The sequence below is a fragment of the Anopheles maculipalpis genome, chromosome 3RL (genome assembly GCF_943734695.1).
Source record: "Anopheles maculipalpis chromosome 3RL, idAnoMacuDA_375_x, whole genome shotgun sequence".
Lineage (NCBI taxonomy): Eukaryota > Metazoa > Arthropoda > Insecta > Diptera > Culicidae > Anopheles > Anopheles maculipalpis.
In genome coordinates, this window is record NC_064872.1 from 49,687,964 (window position 1) to 49,710,026 (window position 22,063).

The window sequence follows — 22,063 nt, forward strand, 5'->3', positions numbered from 1 at the left end:
TCTATAGGCATAACTAAGAGGCGAACATTAAGATCACCAGTTCTAGGGGATCCGTCCTATTTACCCTGAGAACGGTACAAATCGAGCCTGTGTCTCTACCAGTGTGGACAGCCGTCACACCAGGGTTGTAAGAATACATTAAACTGCATAGCTTGCAAGGGTGAGCATGGACACTTAATGAGTGGCAAAGTTTGGCATGGCGGACAGGCGTGAGTATGTGGAATGCGGTATGCCGTGGGATATTAGCAATCTCCAGTCGACTAGAAAATGACTGGAGAGCAGACCTTAGGCGACGGGGTACCGAGGAAAAGTCCTAAGCACACCTAAGGTCGAAAAACCCTGTACGCAGGTAATGGCCTATAACCCAAACAGGCCGACAGCATGTAGTGGGGAACCAATACCTTGGGTTAAAAGTAACAAAGTTAAAAGTTGGGTTAACAGTACAAGCGGAACTTGCCGCCAGTATCCAGATGGTGGAAATGACATTCGGCAAAGGATGACCGTTGATCAGGCCTAGCCTTGCAAAACTCGAACTGGATCAACGGACAAAATGGGGTAAATGACGATCAGTAGCTCATGCTAAGAGTGCTACGAACAGCAGTCGTGCGTTGAGGTTATTTGGGTACCGCTTAAACCATTTGGTTAGCAGAACTAGTAATTCATTTCCACTGGTCGATTCCAATAATCTGATAAGTATGACATGATCTGGCACGTCGGATTCCGCATCCCTGAAGAATTCGATGTTTAAACCGTTGTGTCTCTCTGGGGTCTGGTGATTGCGTAGAAGCTAGTGTGCAGTTGGCCTTTTGCTTTTCATTCCTTCCGTGCAAATGTTTATATTGGGCGGGACCGGATGAATAAAAGAATGGGTGACATAGAGTTTGTCTTGGTTGGGTAACGCGGTCGCAGAACCGCGGATCCCCCACTCCACGCACCTGCGTGGGTTACGCTAAAAAAGCTTTAATTTCCCAGATAAATAAAAAAAACTCTGTCTTATTCCTGCAACCTTGATGCTGCATCAAATATGTTATGTGTTGCGCACAAAAAAATGTATTCTTGCAAATCAAATGTTTCTTTCTCCCCAAACACACACACCCTCTCCCGTGTTTTTTGCCCCGCTGCACAGAATATATCAATATGGCCTCCTTTCATTTAAACTGATCTATGAGGATGAATATTTTGTTTTGCATTTTACTTTACCATTCTCGTACATCTTAACGTTTGAACATCTATCTCCTAATGTTTGATGCTAACGTGTGTCTCCAATCTTATCAGAGGAACAGGTTAGGGTGTAAGGTTAGGTGTGTCATAGCTTAGCAGAACGGAGCCTTAAATCCCCTCATACTTCACAAACAGCTGCAGCTTAGTAAGGAACATTTGAAAACAGATATGACACACTTTCACCGTTATGTGTTCGACGGACAGCCTCGGCAAACATCATCGAAACGTCGATACACTGTACGAAGGGAAGGAGCGCGGGTCGAGAAGAAAGATATAGAAAGATAGAAATGTTTAATACCAAAGGTACAATCAAGTCTACCACCTCTCAAGTTCTTACCTGAATTTTAGGACAATCTTTCATGTGGCCATCCTGCGGAATAGTGTTAGTCACAACGACTGCCTCAAAACAGGCATTGTTTATCCTCGAGATGGCCGGCCCACTGAAGATGCCGTGCGTTAATATAGCGTAAACTTTCGTCGCACCAGCCTCTACCAGCTTATCAGCCGCGTGGCAAATCGTGCCACACGTGTCGGCCATATCGTCCACCAGGATTGCCACCCGATCTTTCACGTCACCGACCAGCACCATCGAGGCGACCTCGTTTGCCTTCTTACGCTCCTTGTGGATCAAGGCAAACTCGACGTTCAAACGGTCGGCAATCGAAGTAACGCGCTTTGCACCGCCGGCGTCCGGTGATACAATGATCGAGTTTCGCCACTCGGCAATATTCTCTCGGATCCATTTCAATACTGCCGGCTCGGCGTACAAATTGTCGACCGGTATGTCGAAGAAGCCCTGAAAACAATAATACAAACAAGACAATTGAAATGCAAACACGCTTTTCACTTTCATACTCTACCAACTCGAGTGTTTATACCATACCTGAATTTGTGAAGCGTGCAAATCCATTGTAATGATATGATCTGCTCCAGCAACAGAAAGCATGTTTGCTACCAATTTGGCGGAAATCGGTGCACGGCTCTATACGGTAGGGAGAAAAGAAAGATAGAAAGCCGATAACATTACCGACCAATGATCATACAGTTCATAGTTCTAGTAACAATCCCAAACGAAAACACTGAATATATGTGTGGGCCGTTGCATTTTTATGTTTAAAATGCAATTTTGTTAATTTCCCATTGGTTAGTAAACAACAATCACATACAATCATCGCGAACAACTGAACCCCACCACATTCACGCTTTGTAATTGCGATCATGCATTCAGTACGTAATGTATTAGGATGAGATTTTATAATTATGTAAAAAAGGAGGACTTTTTTTATTCTTCTTTTTTAAGTACAATGAAAAAGAATAAGATATACACCAATCATATCGTAATATTTTTCACCAAGAAATAACTTTGACATAAACAACATTGGGGCAAATAAGGAATTCAATATCATTTGAATATCTTGTTGAGCATTAATCCAATAACTATTCAAAGGAAACAAATTTGAAAAAAATATATGCACGAGTTGATTCCACATTTATGATATAATCACTTATTTAATTATACGAACATTTGTTTACAAGAATAGAACAAAAACTTGAAGAGTGTACCGTGTACGTAATTATAACTTGAACTTGAAAACATTCTACTAAACATTTACTAAAACACATATACTAAAGAAATATTTTTTCACAATTGATTATTACGCTCTAGTGCCGTATTGTCATATACTAAAAAATTAAATACACAAAAAAAAACAATTCTACTCCCAGGAAACGGGGGCAATCTGGTGTAAAAGACGGAAGCGAAATATTTTTCACACGACAAGAACGGGTATCGAATCCCATTCTTACTTTCTCACCGTAGTTAGGACTGACTATCCCGCTACGGATAAAATACGGATAAGTTGAGAAAAACCTGAAAGAGCTAATACGTAAGAAGAAGGTTCCCTGGAACCTACAATACACTGCGCCAAAGATGATTAACAATGTGAATCAAAAATATATATATATTGCAGAATACTTTAATGCAGATAATTTAAAACTTATTTTATGCTTTTGAAATTACATTTGAATTATGAAGTACTTAAATGGTCCGAAATAAAATCATAACTGTGATTATGTCACAGCAAGAAATTTTACTAACGAATTTTTTTTTATTGTAATTGATTGTAATTAAAATGTAAAAGTGTATAAGCTATGTTTTTTTGCAATTATTTAATTTTATAAATTAGTAACAATCATCTCTTCGAGTTTTTGTTTCATTCTCACAAAATAAGTGTTTCTGTCCTATGTTCTTCTTAATTAAAAATAATTACCTAACAAATTATAGCCACCAAATAAAATTTAAGGAAAACTTCCGGATAAAGAAACGCAGGAAAACGGAGGTGAATGGTGCAAAGCTGCTCAATCATTCGTGTTTTTTTTTATAGATAGGAAATTACAACATGGTTTCAAAACAATCGGAAAACAGCACAGCAACTCGGCTATATTTACATGGCCTCTTCTAAGACATACGGTACACGCACACAAACACACTTGCGTGGAAAGTTTTTTGTTTATGCAAAACAATAACAGAGCCTATCCGCATTTTGGTTGTGATTTTTACTACTTGTTTTTAATGAAGCACAGATGCCTTAGGAAGGGACACTCGCACTATGTGTATTGCTACCAGTTCTCGCATTCTTTTTCGCTACTCACTAGATAGGCCTCTGGCAGATAATCCTAAGATGGGTGAGAAATGATTAAATTCACAATGATACGAAAGGGAAAACGTGAGGAAAAAAGAGAAAGAGAAAACGTAAAATAATCTTTCGGCACAACGTTCGGTACAAGACAATTAGGAGATCCAGATTATCATTTCATAATGTTTAATAGTATTACTACGTACCCTCGTACGATAATGGCTTCATTTAACAGAAATTAAACATTATTCCGTAAAAAATCAAAACCTAAATTTGAAACAATAAAGCTATATCTTTTAGCTTCAACTGAAAGCATCTTCTGTAATATTTTGAAGCAGCAAAAAGAATAAAATATAGAGTTTAAAAAAAATAGAAAAAAAGGACAAAGAACATTTATAGTGTACAAGTAAAACTCTCACAAAAAAAACAGAAGTTTTCACATTGTGCCATAATAAAACAAACAGAATATATACAAAAATATTGCATAAAAGTATCTCGATATCTCTCCATTTGGGGATTTTCACGCAAGAATTTAAAATACATATACCAACGAACACAACACACATGAACATTAAAAATATAAACAAGAAACGAACATAAAGAGTTGTATAAACATGAACTTGGTCAGCCGATTTTTTGTTAAACCAAATTTGTAACAATCTTTTTTTTAACAAATAACACAGTAATGGACGTACTCCCTTAGAAGACAAACAATGAAATGCATACAGAAAAAAAAATCTATAATAATTTTATTAGCATTTGTCGATTTTGAAATCAAACACACAAGTGTAACCGATATAGAGTGCATTCCAATAAGTTTCGAGTTGTAAATCGTTTTTTTTTTGTTTAATGCACTATTTGCCAATGTGGAAATAATAATTTGTTTGCATTCTGTTGTGCCTATCATCGCGTTACGATTTTGCTATAACAAAAACACACGAGCAAAAATAAATTTGTACAAATAAGAGGAACAAAATGCAACTAAAACGATAAGACGAATGAGTGTTCTTCCTTCCAATCGGGTATAACATTATTAGGCTGATTGTTATATTAAAAGGACAGCACAGTATTTTAAAAAATGTAACAATTTCGATGAATAATTCATATTAATCGCACCAAATATAGTTGTCAAAAATCAAATTCAAATTCTAATGTGTGTTAGGTTTTGTTTTTTGCTTTTTTGTCATATAATTAGGGTTTTAGGGTTTTGTATGGTTTGGTTCTACTACGTGTACCCCACATACACGAACCGAATGATTAAACAGCTCTACCATTTCATCCCAGTCCACGAGCACAAACACGTTAAAGGTTTGTTTATTCGTTCGGAAACATGAGTTCCCTAACCTAAGCTGTGTACGGAAAATGAGATGTACCACCAAAGAAACACAATTATAATGGACTAGGACTCAAACAGATGACAAAAATACATAATCTTAATATGATGAAGAATAAAAGCAAAAAAAAAAAACAAAAGAAACCGCTCTTCAGTTAGCCCTACCCGGAACTTCCACTCATTGGTTTTCATGAGCTCTGCCAGCTTATCGTCGCCTGTCTGTGTGGTGTAGTAGTGTAGTAGTAGGTTGGGGAAGACAAGGCCATAATCAGGGGGGCCAATCAATACATCAATTATAGATTAAGGAGAGGAGAGAAAAAATATTAATTTAAATAATGTTTTGTAAATGGTATTTAATAACACGTACTACACATTACTATGATTGTCATCACAGCACAACAGTGTTCAGGATCGGGATACGTTTAAAAGCAAACAAATCGAAAATGCTTTTCGCAAACAACTGTATATTGTTGGGATCATCATCCAACGACAATCGACGAGGGAGAATGGACCTACCGAAGGGCTTGTCCTACAAAAATACATTCTTACAGCTATGCTTCTACAAAACTACAGATAGACGGACTCGCTCCAACGATGGTAGGATTTTTGTAAACAATTGCTAGACTCGTGCTACTCGTGCTCCGTATTTTTGACGCACTTACAACAACGAACACAACAACTTCTTCCTTCGTTGGTAAAAAGAACAAGAAACATAGTAAAGCAACGGAAAGGAAAGTGAGTTGATCGTCAACATCAGTTCAAGCAAACCTTGCATTAAGTTGATAACCTTTGGAAAGAACAGAAAAACAGTTCATAGTTGCTGTCATGCGAACTCACAATCTATCAAAGTTACAGCAGCTATTTTGAAAAATATTACTAGCTCCACTATCTCCATTCCAAACGGAATCGCGTATCAAATGCGTTACTCCTTTCGCTCGGAAGTGAAGGCAAAACAATCGGTTCGAATGTGTTTGCTTTCTGCTACAAACCCCCCCCCCCCCCTCCCCTCCTGCGCGTTTTGACATGATCGATGCCTGGAAACAAGTGATCGTGAGGAGCTCTCTACGCCGTCAGAGCATTGAAGAAGCATGTTTTCGCAGCACGGTGATGGCAAGACACTGTTACTATAGGCAAACACCATATATATTTCCACATTATCCTACCCCAGCTGGTAATGGTTTTGGGTAGCGGGCATTCGAACAGCAATCACAAACGCAAAAATTAAACCAAAAGCTATTATTGTCTTCAACAAAAATCAAGTAACAAAAATCAAATGTATCTTATGTATTTTTGAAGTTTCACATTCCCGCATAACAACATAGCACAACATATCACGGTCAGTCTCCCACCGAAAAAAAAATAAAATAATGGGAGAGATCCCATGTATGTATGTATGTATATCATTACAAAAATGCCAACAGCATTCACTTTATATACAACAAAACTATGGACAAAATGTGTAAAGGAATTTGCTGCTACTGCATCGCGCACCATCACCGTTATTGAACACGATTAACTTCAAGCTTTACGGACAACATACCTTATCTTTCTTATCCTGTCGTGCATAAGGAAAGCATGGTATGACAGCAGTCACACGGGAAGCCGACGCTATCTTGCACGCATTGATCATAATCAGCAGCTCCATCAGGTTATCGTTGATTTCCCCGGAACCGGATTGGACGATGTACACATCTTCGCCTCTTACGGATTCTCCGATTTCAACACTAAAAGTAAGGTAAAGCATGGTTAGCAATGTAAGGCAAATTTGGTAACATTTTTTTTTCTTATTCCGTTGTAAACAAGGTACATGCTCTTCAGCGATAAGCTAGTAATACAAAGGTGATCGCACCTTTGAAAGTCGCACAGAAAACAACATAGATACCAAAAACGCTAGCGTCTGCCGGCCGTACTACAGCAGCTCGAGAAAGATACGCCATCGAAAGCACCTGTCGCGATGGGTGTAGCTGGGACGGTATAGAACCTTTAAAGCTTAAGTACTAACATCACATCACGATGATCTTGCCATTGTGTAGCAAATTAGACTCTCAGGCTCCGTTGGAATGGTCATGTCATGGTAATGACACCAAACGACCCAGCTCGTGAAATCTTTTCACATTATCACCGTTTTAGGCGCAATCCTCTGCTGTATATAACTATCGCAAAAATTTTAATATATATAAAACATATCGCAAAAACGTTGTAGCTATTACTTTAGCAGATTTGTCCAAATATATCAACTCTATCCACAAGAGAAGTATTTGAAGATCATGATTTTTTTGGCATTGAGCGTTTCCTTGTTGTTAAACACTTGTTGCTTTTAACTCCGCTTAGCAGTAATTAACATATTTTTGTGTTTTTTATTCCTAGACTATGGAGGATCGACTAACCGTTGAAGTCTCTAAATAGCTGAAAATATGTAAATCATATTTTTCTCCGATAGCACGTTGACTTGACTTAAAGTGCTCAGCTACTGCAAGCAGGACATGTAATTGTTCTTACTAGACTAACTGAAAAACAATCCTTTTTTTATGCTAGAACACAGTCTTTATGATATGAGATGACCGATCCTGATCAATGGGAAAAAGCGACATCTCAAACCATCACTTTACCGCTACACCGTGGCTAACCAGTTGATTATTGGTATGAGTGTTAGGTATCCAACTCTTGATAAAATTATGCCTATGTATGTGTGAATTTATGTATGTTAGCTTACAATACATGGCAACAAGCAAGTAACATTGCACGTTTAGAAAGAGATCCGATCCACTTCATACCATGTTGCCGATACAGCCGCAAACACGTGCTTGCGAACGGACAGTTTAAACCACCTGCTCGCTGCCTCCTGTTCCCCGCCCACACACGCACATAAGGGGCACCAATACATATAATGTTTCTCGTCGCTAAACGCACTGTCGACACTTGCCGGCAGCAGCAAAACCAAACAACATTCTGCCTCTGCTCTTTGGTATGTAGTGGTGATGCAAACGATGCGTAAGAAAGACACAAACATTTGTGTTTAATATAGCGTGCATGCGCCCGAACTGGAGATAAGCTGCCCTACTGTACTATAATGGAAGTGGTTTGAGGTGGAGATAACTCAACGCGCACATCATCATACCCTTTCACCGATAGCTTCATCCTAATCGCTCGAATTATTAATAATTAACGCGATCGGTTTCCGTTTGCACCAAAAAAACGCACGACTTTCCAACAAAAATTTAAAGAAATAAGTCTGTTCATTCTCTTATCATGCAGGGGAAAAACTCATCCAACACCGATAACGATCAGCTGTTTACTGCTGTGTGATGATGAGCTGTGAAGCATGTTTCACTGAAATGCATGTAAACAGGACAAAGGTCCTTGTAAGTGCACACAATACTTATACCGTTCCCCCATTGTCGGTTGCCAAAAACAGCTTGCTTGATCGATTGAAGATGGAAGGAAATCATGGCGCAGCCAGTAGGCATGGCAACCGCATAACGAATCGGGGAAGTCACAAATTCAAGACAAAGTTCACATAAATTGAGCTCAATCAATCCAACACACCTCTGCTGTGCTAGATGGGGACGCCTTTTGCTCGACATTGTGAACACGTAAATCATGTTCTTATGCCGAAAAAAAAGGGTAGAAAAAACCGGACTCCATCCCATTGCTTGTTTATTTATGAAGCTGTGTGAGTGTTGTGTATGCGTAGAGGCACATTTTGCCGGTAGCTCTGCGAGCTCTACGAGAGTACATACACGTGGTGCCCAACTTTTTCTTTTTTGGTTTTGCTCACTGCCAAAAGTAGTACCGAAACAACAGGCAAAATGTATCACTGATATTGCATCACGAGCTCGGTTTCACAATTCAAACGACCCCACATCTTATCGTTACAACCATTACAAATCATAGAAAGCAACTAAATGTTAAGGCAAACTCACGCAGTCAATGTTGGAAAAACCGGTTTCCCAGTGTATTTTACACTTCGACAAATCATCCAGCGTTGTAGGCCCTTAATTAGTTCCAATAACTATGAACATTATACAACGAAAGCAATCCAATCCACAAGAAACTTACAGTACAAATTAGAAAATCAGCTCAAAGCCAATCCAAATCCAATGGACTCATTCCCGCATCGGCTCCACAATACATCGGTGTGTAATGCCGCACTCCTCAAGGTTACGAAAACCTGCCCGTACACAGGCCAGGGAATTAGTGCGAAGGGAGAATCAATTTATTTTTAACTAGTGCCTTTCTGTGTCTCGGTTGCCGCCGTCAGCCCAATTTGCCGCGGCACATCCCACAAACACAAAACGCAAAGTGAAAATAAACTAACAGAAGGATCACTGATGGGCTTTTATGGGCTCACTCCCTATCTTTACTGCCATTTTGCTGCAAAAACGATGCTGCACAATATTAGCAAATCGACAAAGAATCATACACACTTTCTATCCACTGGCATCGTCACATAATTCGCATAAATTGATGCTTAGTTTTCCTACTGCTCTCACACACGTCTGCATCCATACATACTGACCTATGGTTGCTTAGATATGCTTACACAGATTCACATTTACACACACAAACACACACCCGCACACACTTACCAGGTCTCCAAGTTGCTAAACTTTTTCGTCACTACCTTCCCGAGATCGATACCGAGCCGGTCGACAATGCGGGAAGCAAGATCCGGATGGGATGAACCGGAAAACACCTTAATGTTTGGCATTCTCGACTGTAGAATTTGGTGAGGATCAACACTAGGAACGGCGATGCTATCGGTAGGCTGCTTGCTATCACTGCCGCTGTCGTTGCTGTTGCTGCCGCTGCTGCTTCTGGTGCTGTGTGCTGCCGATGACAAACTAGGCACGAGATTGCTGCCGCAGACCTGGCTGCTGGCGATGCTGTTGCTGATAACGGATGCCTTCTCCAAGTTGCTGCGGACAAGCGTTCTGGCGCGAATCGGGTGAGATGATCGCACTGGCATCACGGTGATGAATTAAATATCAATCAAAGTGGAAAGAGAATCCGTCATTCCCTTTTCCCTCGAAACCCACAGTGCACGATGGCCGATCGATTGGACATCGTAACATTCCGCGTAGTGACATGTCTTGAAATTTATCTTTTTTTAAATTGACATTAATTCTTTTGTTGTTTTTTTACACTGCATAACTTCATTTTATGAGGCGAGTGCAACATCATAAAGCCATTTAACCTTAATAAAAATCTCACTGAATGTGGCAAAAATTTAGTCCTCCACGCGACTTTCCACGTGTAAAAATAAAAACAATATCAATTTGGACAATTGTCAAATGAACGTCACTTTTTTCTTTTCAACAAGCTCACATGCACACACACACACATAAATACATACGCAACAAGCAAAGGCATAAAGGACCCAAAAAGAACTCTGCCTGCTTTCCGGATGATAATGTTGTTGGATCAATTTCGTATCCTTCGTTGCTAATTAATCGCGACGAAAGTGGTTTTAGGCGGTTATTATCAACACCAGCTACACTTCCCGGGACATAGCAACTGCCGGGTAGGTAAACAAACGTTGCGGAAGGGAGCTCTATCCCATTCACAGGGGCGATTAAAAGTAATGAACAAACCGACTAACCAACAACTGACGTCATGGATGCGGTGGGGGGATGATTTTGCAAACACTTTCCATCGGTCATCGTTAGAGAAAAGTTAAACAACAGTGAGTAGAGGTTATACTGTACGGCCTCTGTACGGCAATAATCCAATAGCATTTAGCACGAACATCCCGAAAAATAATCCATACAACGACAGACACATCGAACGGAGCAGAAAGGCGTAAATTGCAGGTTGTGTTGCTTGTGTGTTTACTAATTAATGTTCCCGTTCTTGGCTAATGTGCTTTCTTAGTTATGCGGCTCGAACCGCCGACCCTCGTTAATCCTTCTCGGGTGAATGCAAACATTATACTGTGGTATTTTCCCCTTTCAATTTTAGGACAATTATCAACAGCATCTCATCGCCGGCAGTGCACGGCGTAGCGAAAGTGCAACGTTAAATCCCCGTACCCGGTACTTGTGCTGCTTGATCGTTTCACTCACTAGGACAGGGTAAACAATCTTGAAAACATGGCGAACATGGCAGTATCCCGCATCAAACGAGAGTTTAAAGAAGTTCTTAAAAGTGAAGAGGTAATTAAAAAGCGCTAGATAAAAACATATAGCCGATGCTCGAAGGATCACCGAATGTGAGCGTATGTACTGATAACAACAAAGATTGCATAACACTATTTATGCTAATCAAACACACTTGCAAGGAAACTAATACACCCAGTCAAATCCGCTACGTATAATAACTTTCGTGTTATTCTGTTCCTACCTTCCGGATCTGGATCCTGTTTTGCCTTCGTTTGTTTACTGCCCTTTCTGCCCATCCTTGCTTTGTGGTGGGATTCGTAGAAAAACTTTTGGAACTTCAAAACTAGTTCACAACAATAGTTAGTTACTTGATTCGTTACTGCCTGGAAAGATTGTGGTGTAGTTTGCGTTTCTTGGCAGAACGATTCTCACGATTGTAGCAAATCATAGACTAAAGCACGAAGGGCCATATCGATCTTACCTTGAACTTTGTGACTTTCCAACTTTTTTTTCCAACCGTACTACATCAACAGACTCCTTTGCTTCACATCTGATTACCCCTGATAATATTAATCGGGTACGATCGACGTCATGCCCATATTGCTTTAACTGCTGGTGGCAATTCCTCTTTGAAGGATTAGGAAGCAGTGTTGTGAAATTATCAACATTGTTGCGCCCACTGTACGTTGAATGAATGCAAAAATGCGGCGCTTTAGTTCGCGAGTGTTATCATGTAAAATTTACCCACAACCAATGACGACTTTCAAAGCATGCAGCGAAATTACTTGTACTGTTAGGCACAGTGGCATTTAACTACATTCTTTGCTTCAATCACAAAACCGTGTGTATTGCTAATCTACGTATCCTTTGGCTGGTGTATAGATCACACAATGCTCAATCAAGCTAGAAATGGTCAATGACAACTTTACAGAGCTAAGGGGAGAAATTGCTGGTCCACCGGATACACCGTACGAAGGAGGAAAGTTTATGTTAGAAATAACGGTTCCAGAAACATACCCTTTCAATCCACCCAAGGTAAGAGGAAAAGCCTACTTAAAATCCATCTTACAATTCTACTTACATTTGCAGGTGAAATTCATGACTAAAATTTGGCACCCCAACATCTCCTCCGTGACCGGTGCGATCTGTCTCGACATACTGAAAGACAACTGGGCAGCGGCAATGACGCTGCGGACGGTACTATTATCACTGCAAGCACTGCTGGCAGCTGCCGAGCCGGACGATCCACAGGATGCAGTCGTTGCCACGCAGTACAAAGACAACCACGAAATGTTCATCCTAACGGCGAAACACTGGACGAACGTGTATGCTGGCGGTCCGTTTGCGAACACGGATTTCGACCAAAAGGTGCAGCGATTGCGTGACATGGGTATCCCGGAGTATGATGCACGAGCCGCCCTTTCACGCCACAACTGGCATCTGGAGCGTGCCTCCGAGCAGCTATTCAGTTAGTCTCTTGTTGGGCTCATCGCCACAGCCTTTTGTATGTGTTCTGTGACTTTGGTTCGTATCTCACAAGGGTTGTCATCATTTCTCGAAAGCCTCAGTGCATCAGTTTTTGGTTTGAATAGGGTGTTGGGCGGCTAATGTACCGAGGGAACCAACGGATTTGTAAAGCCATGTAAATGGAGGAAAACGTCCGAAAAGCATTGTCCAGCAAAAGATACTACAGAAATTTAAAAAAAAAGTGATACATACCAGCCACGGCTAAAATACTACTTAGCACTCATTTTGGTGAAATTCATCCTCCACCGTGTGTTTTCCACGCGCAATTTTATGAAAACATTCTTCCGAAGGCGACCGCACATCATCCTGTCATCATGTACCACAATCGTGTCGAATGAAAGCAAATGAGAGCAATACATGGCTTCATACGTGCAAAAGACATACAAACAAGCTTAAATATATTATTCCGTGGTTGAACAAGTGAGCAAATAGCGGCCGATAATCTTCGCAATCTTAGGGAAGGACGAAGGATACTGACCTTTAAATGAGAACACAGGAAAAGAAATGCGAATGCCATCAGTAATGCAAGCAACATTCTTTCACTGTAATTCTTTGTTGGATTGTACAGAAACCTATAGTGCACATGTTTGGCAAAAAACAAGAAATATAATTAATTGAACAAATTAACTTCTTCTTCTTCTTCTTGGCGTAACGACCTCTAAGGTCATGCCGGCCATCGAAAATGGCTTTCTAGACTGCAGATATACCACGTAGTAGGTTAGTCAGACCTCACTACGGGGGGACGGTCCGGATGGGATTTGAACCCCGGTCCTGCCGTTTGAAGACCGGCGCCACTGTCGCCTACACCACCGGGCCGCACCTTTTAACAAATTAACAAAACTACTAATATACGTACTGCATGTAGTCGGTTTGTTTTTCGATTTGGTTTGTGTCTACTGACCTGCGTAAGATGTGAGCCCTCTTGGTTCTCGATAGTGCAGCCGTGACGTGATCTTCCTCAATAGAAAAAATAATAAATGTCACAGCTTCGTGGATCAACGTATTCGTATACAGCTCGTGAAAGAAGATTAAAGCATTATGCACCTTCGTCTTCCAAAATGTTAACCTGGCCTTTCGCGATCATGACACATTAACGTTATCTTTCCATCGCAATTTGGAAGATGAATTGACATTCTATAACTGAAACTGAAAACCAACATTACATTGGAGTGTTTGGATTAACTTGGATTTTCTGTACCCATGGAAATTTTGTGAACATTTCCGATTGATCACTGTACATATTTGGGCTGTATTAAGATGTCAGAACCATAAATAAGTTCGTGCGAATTTTTGGCGAAATTGAAAGCTTTCCAAAATATTTTCAATTGTTGATTAATATTTTTCCCATCGTTTTGGCAAATTGCGGATCACATCGAGAAAAACAGAGGGATCATTTCCTTCCATCTATCCATTTTTTCACTTCTCCATAATTGTACAAGTGCTGTTCAGCTAGAACATATTCCATCCATCGGAAGAGATGATAATCAGAAAGTGCATTGTCTGGGCTATACGGAGGGTAGGGTGCTGCGAAATGTGGTCGAGCATTATCACGCAGTAAATTGATATTGTCATATCTATCGGTGTCCTTAGTCCTGTAATGCTTAGCTTCTTCCGAATTATTCCCATACCTTTTAAACGCTAGCAAACGGTTGGCTGAGCCAACCCCAAACGCCTTTGCAAGTTCATCTTGCGCTTGTGAATTATCTTCATTCAGCCTTGCCTCGAGTACTCTATCTTCATATTTCAAGGGTCGTAAGGATCGTTCTTCGTCCTCCAACGAAAATGATGAACCGTGTAAACCACCAAGTACGTTCTGATAGAACATGCCCACCGTAAACTTCCACTAATATACGACGACTTTCGGTAACCGTTAGGAATCGTTCATGCAGAAGTAATGAAGCAGAACTTCCCGCAAAAAACTTTATTTGGTTCAAGTATTTACTCAAATGATTAAACTGAAATAAAATAGTATAATTAACGACACTTGTACTAATACCGCACGCCATCGCAACTTATTTACAGTCCCGATATTTAAAAAAAAACAAGAATTGTTCTTTAAGCAGCTTCTTAGCTAAACTCGGCTTAGGATATTTTAATTTTATCTAAATACCGTCTAAGCTAGCTTAGTAATAATTTAGTTTGTTTCCACATACACTTAGTCTTCAATACGATCAATCAGTTATAGGGCCTCAAACAATCTCCAAACGCTTTTAATTAATAATCAAGGTGTAAATCAAGGTGATTTGCAGAATAAATGGAGAATTCAATGTAGTTATTTTAGATTGCTGATTTTGAAACTTCTACGAATCTGATTGAAATGAAATGTAGGATGAGTACGTAGTATGATCTAAAATAGTTTCTAGTACATGCAACCGTAGAACTCAAGTCACTCAAGTTTAGGTTAACCAGGACTTTTAGCTTACCTAAAACGTTTGTTTCATTAAAAGAAACAATCACATTGCTCTGTAGAGAAGCATCGTAAACGAAGTCCATCAAATAGGTTGATGCATACGTTTGGAATGTGGTTGTAGAAAGTGATATAAGAGTAGTAACGGCTCATTTTCGTTATCTTCCGACATGTACACGTAAAAAAACCCTTCGGAGAATTTTTCTCTGTTACGGGACTCAGAAGTTTTCTTAAGTGTTGGTCTTAGCCTTGTCCAATCCTAGTCCATATCAGTTAACCAATTGATAACTACCACTCTAGCTCTAGCTGTTACCGGTACGGAATGGCTTGTGTCCGAGCAGTCGCAGTTTATTTTGAACGCAAAATTTTAAAACTTCAACTCGATATGTGTAATTATTCCAACGATGGATTCCAGTTTTCCCTTCTAGAATGATTTTTCTAGTGACCTATCACGCAAATCAACTAACAGCAATCATTTCGTGCCGTTCGTTTTCATCTTCAGACTGGCCAAATTTTTCTGCTTGATCGATTCGCGCCAATCCAACTCGAGCTTAATGTACGTACCGCCCTGTTGGTATGTTTGATACTGTAAATTCTGTTCACCGCCGGTGCGCTTACCAACCATCGTAATGATCTGCTTCATTGCTCGCTCCTCAAACTCGCGCTGGTTGTCTTGATTGCTGCGCGCGGACATATCCCCTGCCCAGTGCCGTCCGTACGAAAGTTTCGGCTTACGCTTCATATCTTTTGCTTGCTGTTGCGGTTGCTGCTGTTGCTGCTGCTGTTGCAACTGTTGATGTTGAAACGATGGTGGACTGCTGTACTCCGATTCCTCCCCATCCGAACTGCTGCTCGTACTGCGGCTCTGGTTTGTGCCGGATTTATCATACTCATCTGAGTCCGTGTCAGTTTCGGTGTCCAGCGCCGATTGCGACATTTGGCGACTCGAACGATGATGGTGATGATGGTTAACCATCGCATCACCGTCCACGTGGAACGTTGGCAGCAGGCCTTGGCGGGAACGGTGCGGCACTATGCCGATTCCACTCCACCACGGGTCGGCGGATGTGTTGGGTGGTTTAAAGGGAGGCTGTTCATACAGACAGCCGCCTTCGGATGCGTGCAGTGCTAGCTGCAACACTGCACGATCGCGATCCGCTTCCACCTGGACAGTGTGTTCGCGAAAAAGGCAACCCTGCAATGTAGAGATCGAAATATTAAAACATACCCTGTGCGGTTGTCCATTCGCTTACCGAAGGCCCTGGCAATGCTTCATACCGATAGGCCTGCTTGCCACAGCAAGGATATCGGCCGGCAGGACCCGCCACGCGACCTTCCGCGGCTGGGCCAAGAAACTGCGGTTGCTCCGGATGGTACTGGCACCACATCATCTGACTCACCGGGAAGTGTGTGTCACATATCGAACAGTACAGGAAGTGACAGTGGCCCCAAAGACGCCAATAGACCTTGCGCCATGAGCGCAATTCTTTGTGCAAGCTCGAAACATAATTGTTAATGTTCCACGTGGGGTCCTTCACGTGCGCACTGATCAGCTGGCCCCATCGATTGAGGCGCAAGTTTTGCGGTAAACAGTGAATGTACGAGCTGACCGTTTGGGTTAGGAACTTTCCACACTTTAAGCAACGGAACATGCCGGCCAGCGTCGCGTAATGGCCGCGCAGTGCCTGCGGTTCGATGTCACACAGACTGGCGATGAGCTTGGTCCAGAGACGTGGTGCAATACGGTCCTTCTTGTCCTTTACCACCTCCAGCTCGAGGTTCGTAAACATGGCTGCCAGCCGCGTGATGATGCTGTCGTTCAGACAGGCCAGATTTGCGGAAGCCTTCACGACTTCGTTAAGTCGAGCGTGGCAGAACGAAAGGCAATCGAGTAGCAGCGGTTCCATTTGGAGAAAGCTGGCCGATACCAGTATCGGTATGACATTCGTTGGATCTAGAGCGGGCCATTCGTCCTGGGCCACCGATTCCTTTTTCACCCACTTCATGAGCCATTCGAAAATTTGCAGATCGCAATGCACCGAAATGTCCATATCTTCCAGCCGCTGACCCGCGGTCACATCGGCAAAGTAGCCCATTTTGGTGATGAGCAATTTCTGCGGACAGGAGAAATCTCTCGACGAACCCTTCACCTCGTCGCACACGTGAATGACCACCTCGGGCCTTTAAAAAAAGGAGAATGTAAGGAGCGCAAAGTTAAATCACTAATCATCCGTATCAGTAGCGAAGAAAATACTTACTCCGCACGGCTGTCGGGAATGGCGATCTGGGCGATCGATGACTTTCTTCGCAAGCCAGCTTTGGTGGAGCTGCTGGCGATGAGAAAATTTTGCGAAACATCTCCAACGGCCGAAAGTGTAGATTTTTTACCACTGCTACCGCTCTGTGTATCGGGTGACGAAGCTCCACTGGTAGCCGATTTACCGCCGGAACCACCGGAACAACCCACTCCGATCGAGGTTGATCCGTTAAGGGATTGTATCACCCCGCCGAGTGCGTTGTTTGCGTTCAACTTCTGTCCGGTTCCGCTTTTGTGATGATAGCCAGACCCATTGGATGGACAAATGAATGGAAGCACCGAATCCAGTATGCCCTCGTTCAGCACCTCGTCAAGCTTTTCGTTCAAAACGGTTTCGAGCCGGTTTTTCGGCACCTCGACCGTTTCCGGTTTACTCTTTTGCGATTTTTGAGACACGGTTCGCTTTTTCACTGGCAACTTCTTTTCTGCCGGGGAGCGTGTATCATCAGCTTTCATGTCCCTTTTTGCACCGGTCGTTGTTGGTGCGTTTCTTGCGGGGGAAATTGCTGACGGAGTTTCGACTGATTTCACACCACCGGACGCCGTTGAGCGAGCATTCTGTTGAATGCTGTTAACCAGTTCATTGCGAGCCAGTTGATTGTAATCGAAGGTGGGAGGATTTTTCTTGCCGCTGTTGAAGGAATCATTTACCTGGCAGGTTACGTTCAGGAACTCGAGAAAATCGTGCATTGAAATAGACTCTGCCGACTCTGGTGCATTGGATTCCGATGCCATTGTAGAGCTTTTATCACTTTATTTGACGTGTCTAAACAATTGCAAAGATAAATTGTTTTTATTATTAAATACACTAATAAAAAGTGGAAGAAATATTTGCTCCAATCTGAATACTCCAAGATTTTGAAATAGAATGAAAAATGTTATTTACCTTCGGTTGCCGTTGACAACGGCCAGAAACGTTCGACGAGGGGTAAAAAAATTCAATAAACAGTACGCGGTGTTCGAGTACGGTGTTACGATTGGTTGTTCATATTTTTTTTTCTTTTCTGTGAATTAAGGAATGTTAATATTTATAAAACTCTTTCTGGTTGGAAAAATGATAATTTGTAAATTATCATCAGTTTAAAAATTTTAACACATTGTTTGCAAAACATCTACACGTACCACGTCACTCACTAGGCGATTTCATTTCGATTTCGCGTTCTCCCGTTGGTAGCCTTGCAATTTGACAACTGTCAAAACTGGCATCGGAAGGACGTGACGTCATACGAGTCTTTTCCACACGTTTTCGTAGGAACCGACAGCCGTGAATCTAAGCACAGAATGGTAAATATGTGAAAATATCTGTAAAACCATCGTTGGACTCGTTTATCGCATACCGGAAAACATTCGCATTCGTTGATGGAAGTGAAAGGTGATGAAAATGGCACAACAATGTAGATAAATCCGCTCGAAAATCAACATTAACTTTTCCGACTAAGCAGCAACGCTACCCATACCACCATGTTTGACAGCTGTACCAAATAGCCTGCCTTCTGGTGCACCGTGTGAATTGCACGGTCTGCAGAATGATGCTTAAGGTTATGTTAACCTGGCCCGTACCACAAGCTGCCATAGCTGTTTGTGAATGTTTTCCAGCGTGTGCCATCAACAAGCTCCCGTTTTGTAGCATCGTTCCTACGTAGTGCAATATCTAATGTTTACCAAAAATGTTCCATAGGGTCGTGTACGTACCAAGACGATCAAAAAGGCCTCAAAGGTCATTATCGAGAAGTACTACACTCGATTGACCATGGATTTCGACACAAACAAGCGTATTGTCGAAGAAGTGGCCATCATTCCGACGAAACCACTGCGCAACAAGATTGCCGGGTAAGTAATATCGTTTGATAGTAGGACGACGGCGTGTTGGTGGTGTTCGCCCGGCACGCCATAGTATGGTGCTGTCTGCCGTGCCATGGATCACCCTGTATGATACAAATCATTGACCGGTTTCATTCGCTCCAATTTCAGTTTTGTTACCCATCTGATGAAGCGTCTGCGTCACTCGCAAGTGCGTGGAATTTCCATCAAGCTCCAGGAGGAAGAACGTGAACGTCGCGATAACTACGTGCCGGACGTGTCTGCACTGGAGCAAGACATCATCGAGGTGGATCCGGAGACGAAGGAGATGTTGAAGCATCTGGACTTCAACAACATCGTCGTACAGTTGACCAACCCGGCCGCTCCCGGATACAGCAATCGACGCAACTAAGGTCATGCCTATGTGTATTGAGCTGTATCGTGTAAGATTACTGTACTGTGTTGGTAATTTCCCGTAAGATGCCGTGGAGATTGTGAGTGTGTGTGCATGAAAACTACGCCAGAATACAGGAAAAGCCAACGTAAACCACAAAGGACAGTGCATTCGTAAAGGAAAATGTTGCCGTGTTTCCGTGACACTGTTATTGGGCGATATGATGACAACAAATGTGTGCAGTGTGTAGGGTTCATCAAACAAATCGCAGAAATCCTGCGGTAGTTGCGCGCCTGTTATTATGCTGATTTCTATCTAATCGTATTGAATAACTCGTCGACTCGTCGGCAGTGCGAAAGTAGTAAATGTTGTTCCACCAATTGACTTAGCTTTACTGTAAATTGGCACTTTTGTGTTGTTTCAAAGAATTTTTAAAAGTGCTTGAAGTTGGAATGCGCTTTTAACACTTCTGTATCAATTTGTGTTAACTTATCTGTTTTTTTTTTTATATTACAGTGAAGGTAATCTGCTATTTGGTGCTTTCACGCTATAGGTTTTATTTATAAAAGTTAAAAATGCGCTCAATTTTGGGGAAAGTTTGTCATGCATTTGGTTTACAATGATCATGATAAGTCCACCACTTGTCTCATCAATGACCACCACTTATCTCATCATAGGTTTGGGAAGAACTGAAATTATCAGCCTTGAAGTCAATGAACAGGTGGTGCGTAGGGATCTGGTGCTCCCGGCATTTTTGGAGAATCTGCCGTAGAGTAAAGATTTGGTCGGTTGTCGATTTGCCTCCAACAAATCCAGCTTGGTAGCTTCCGACGAAATCTGTAGCAAGGGGCTCCAGTCTGCAGAAGAGTATTCGGGACAGGATCTTATAGGCAGCATTCAGGACTGTGATGGCCCGGAAGTTAGCACAGTCCATCCTGTCGCCCTTTTTGTTTCCGCTAGTCCGGTAGTTCTTCTTGATCCCAAATCTTAACAATCAGCCGATGCATGATGGCGGAAATTCTCTCCGGACCCATCTTGAACAGCTGTTTGATGGCACTGATACCTTCGTCCAGGGATGGCGGGGGTACCTCGTCATCGTCATGCTGGCTGTCGTAGTTCCTCTGCACTCCTCTGCTTCTTGCGCCTAGTTCGGTGCTTCCTGCATCTGCTCCGTTAAGGTGTCTGTCGAAGTAACACTTCAACCTGTTGATCACCTCTCGCTCGTCCGACAGGATATCTCCTTCCTCGCTGCGGCACATAGCGATCATGAGAGAAAAACGGCTCCGTGCCGCATTCAACATCCTGTAGAATTTGCGAGTTTCCCCCGACTGAGATAACTACTGCATCGGATGCTCGTCCGACTCTTCGAAAGTCCGCTTCTTGTCCTGGAAGAGCCGGATCTGCTGCCTCCTCAGTCGTCTGTAGTGTTCCACGTTCTGCCGGGTCTAGCGCTGGAGCATGCGGGTACGCGCTGCGTTCTTCTCGGATAGTGCTCGCCTGCACTCATCATCAAATCATTTCTTCCTCTGGTTACGTGTCACGCGGCCAATTGTTCGCTCGGCTGTGTTGCTGATGGCTTGCTCCACCATACGTCAGTGGTCATTGAGGGACATCGCCTCGGTGGTGGTGTCCTCCGGCAGCGCTTCCCCAAGCGCGTTTGCGAAGTCCCTTGCCACATCAGCTTGCCTCAGCCGATCTATGTTGAGCCTTGGGGTAGGCTGAAAGCGCAGCTTATTGGCGACGCAAAGTTTTTGGCGCAACTTAACCATAACTAGGAAATGATCTGAGTCGCCGTTTGCTCCTCTATAGGTCCTTACGTCGATAATATCCGAGAAGTGCCTTCCATCGATAAGAACGTGGACAATCTGGGAATATGTCTGCTGTGGTGACCTCCAGGTGTAACTGAAACGAGGTGCGTGCTGGAAGAAGGTGCTGCGAATGGTCATGTGCTTGGAGGAGGCGAAGTTCACGTGCCAAAGTCCGTTGTCATTCGTCAGCTGGTGGGTACTGAAACTTCCTATCGTGGGTTTAAATACTTCGTCCCGTCCGACCTGAGCGTTAAAATCTCCGATGACAATCTTGACGTTGTGTTGTGGGCAGCGGTCGTACTCCCTTTCCAACTGAGTATAAAAACTGTCTTTATCGTCATCGAAGCTTCCAAGGTGCGGACTGTGCACATTGATAATGCTCAGATTGAGGAACCTTCCGTGGATCCTCAACCTGCACATCCGTTCATTGATCGGCCACCACCCGATCACTCGCTTTCGCATCTCACCTATGACCAGGAACGCTGTACCGAGTTCATTCGTTTCTCCGCCGCTTTGGTA

The 22,063-nt window shown here is 42.4% G+C and overlaps 4 protein-coding genes across 5 annotated transcripts; 2 read left to right on the forward strand and 2 right to left on the reverse strand.

Moving 5' to 3' along the window:
- Positions 1 to 1,354: 1,354 nt before the first annotated feature.
- LOC126562331 (ribose-phosphate pyrophosphokinase 1) lies at positions 1,355 to 10,199 on the reverse strand. 2 transcript variants are annotated; one of them, XM_050218797.1, is made up of 6 exons: positions 9,780 to 10,199; positions 6,731 to 6,914; positions 5,356 to 5,409; positions 2,105 to 2,203; positions 1,559 to 2,017; positions 1,355 to 1,456 (listed from the first exon to the last, which is right to left on the reverse strand). In XM_050218797.1, the coding sequence occupies exons 1-6, from the start codon at positions 10,157 to 10,159 to the stop codon at positions 1,364 to 1,366; spliced, it is 1,269 nt and encodes a 422-aa protein (XP_050074754.1). In that variant the 5' UTR covers positions 10,160 to 10,199; the 3' UTR covers positions 1,355 to 1,363. The 2 variants fall into 2 exon arrangements, with proteins under 2 accessions (XP_050074754.1, XP_050074755.1); XM_050218798.1 differs by lacking the exon at positions 5,356 to 5,409 and having other exon boundaries at positions 9,780 to 10,198.
- A 1,040-nt stretch (positions 10,200 to 11,239) lies between these two features.
- Positions 11,240 to 12,770, forward strand: LOC126563041 (ubiquitin-conjugating enzyme E2-22 kDa). The gene is made up of 3 exons (XM_050219650.1): positions 11,240 to 11,345; positions 12,174 to 12,326; positions 12,381 to 12,770. The coding sequence occupies exons 1-3, from the start codon at positions 11,283 to 11,285 to the stop codon at positions 12,762 to 12,764; spliced, it is 600 nt and encodes a 199-aa protein (XP_050075607.1). The 5' UTR covers positions 11,240 to 11,282; the 3' UTR covers positions 12,765 to 12,770.
- Positions 12,771 to 15,677: 2,907 nt separating this feature from the next.
- LOC126563606 (SANT and BTB domain regulator of class switch recombination) lies at positions 15,678 to 18,767 on the reverse strand. Its single transcript, XM_050220251.1, has 4 exons — positions 18,677 to 18,767; positions 17,484 to 18,252; positions 16,479 to 17,406; positions 15,678 to 16,420 (listed from the first exon to the last, which is right to left on the reverse strand). The coding sequence occupies exons 1-4, from the start codon at positions 18,765 to 18,767 to the stop codon at positions 15,698 to 15,700; spliced, it is 2,511 nt and encodes an 836-aa protein (XP_050076208.1). The 3' UTR covers positions 15,678 to 15,697.
- A 301-nt stretch (positions 18,768 to 19,068) lies between these two features.
- On the forward strand, positions 19,069 to 19,754 carry LOC126560724 (40S ribosomal protein S17). Its single transcript, XM_050216680.1, has 3 exons — positions 19,069 to 19,119; positions 19,221 to 19,372; positions 19,514 to 19,754. The coding sequence occupies exons 1-3, from the start codon at positions 19,069 to 19,071 to the stop codon at positions 19,752 to 19,754; spliced, it is 444 nt and encodes a 147-aa protein (XP_050072637.1).
- Positions 19,755 to 22,063: the final 2,309 nt, after the last annotated feature.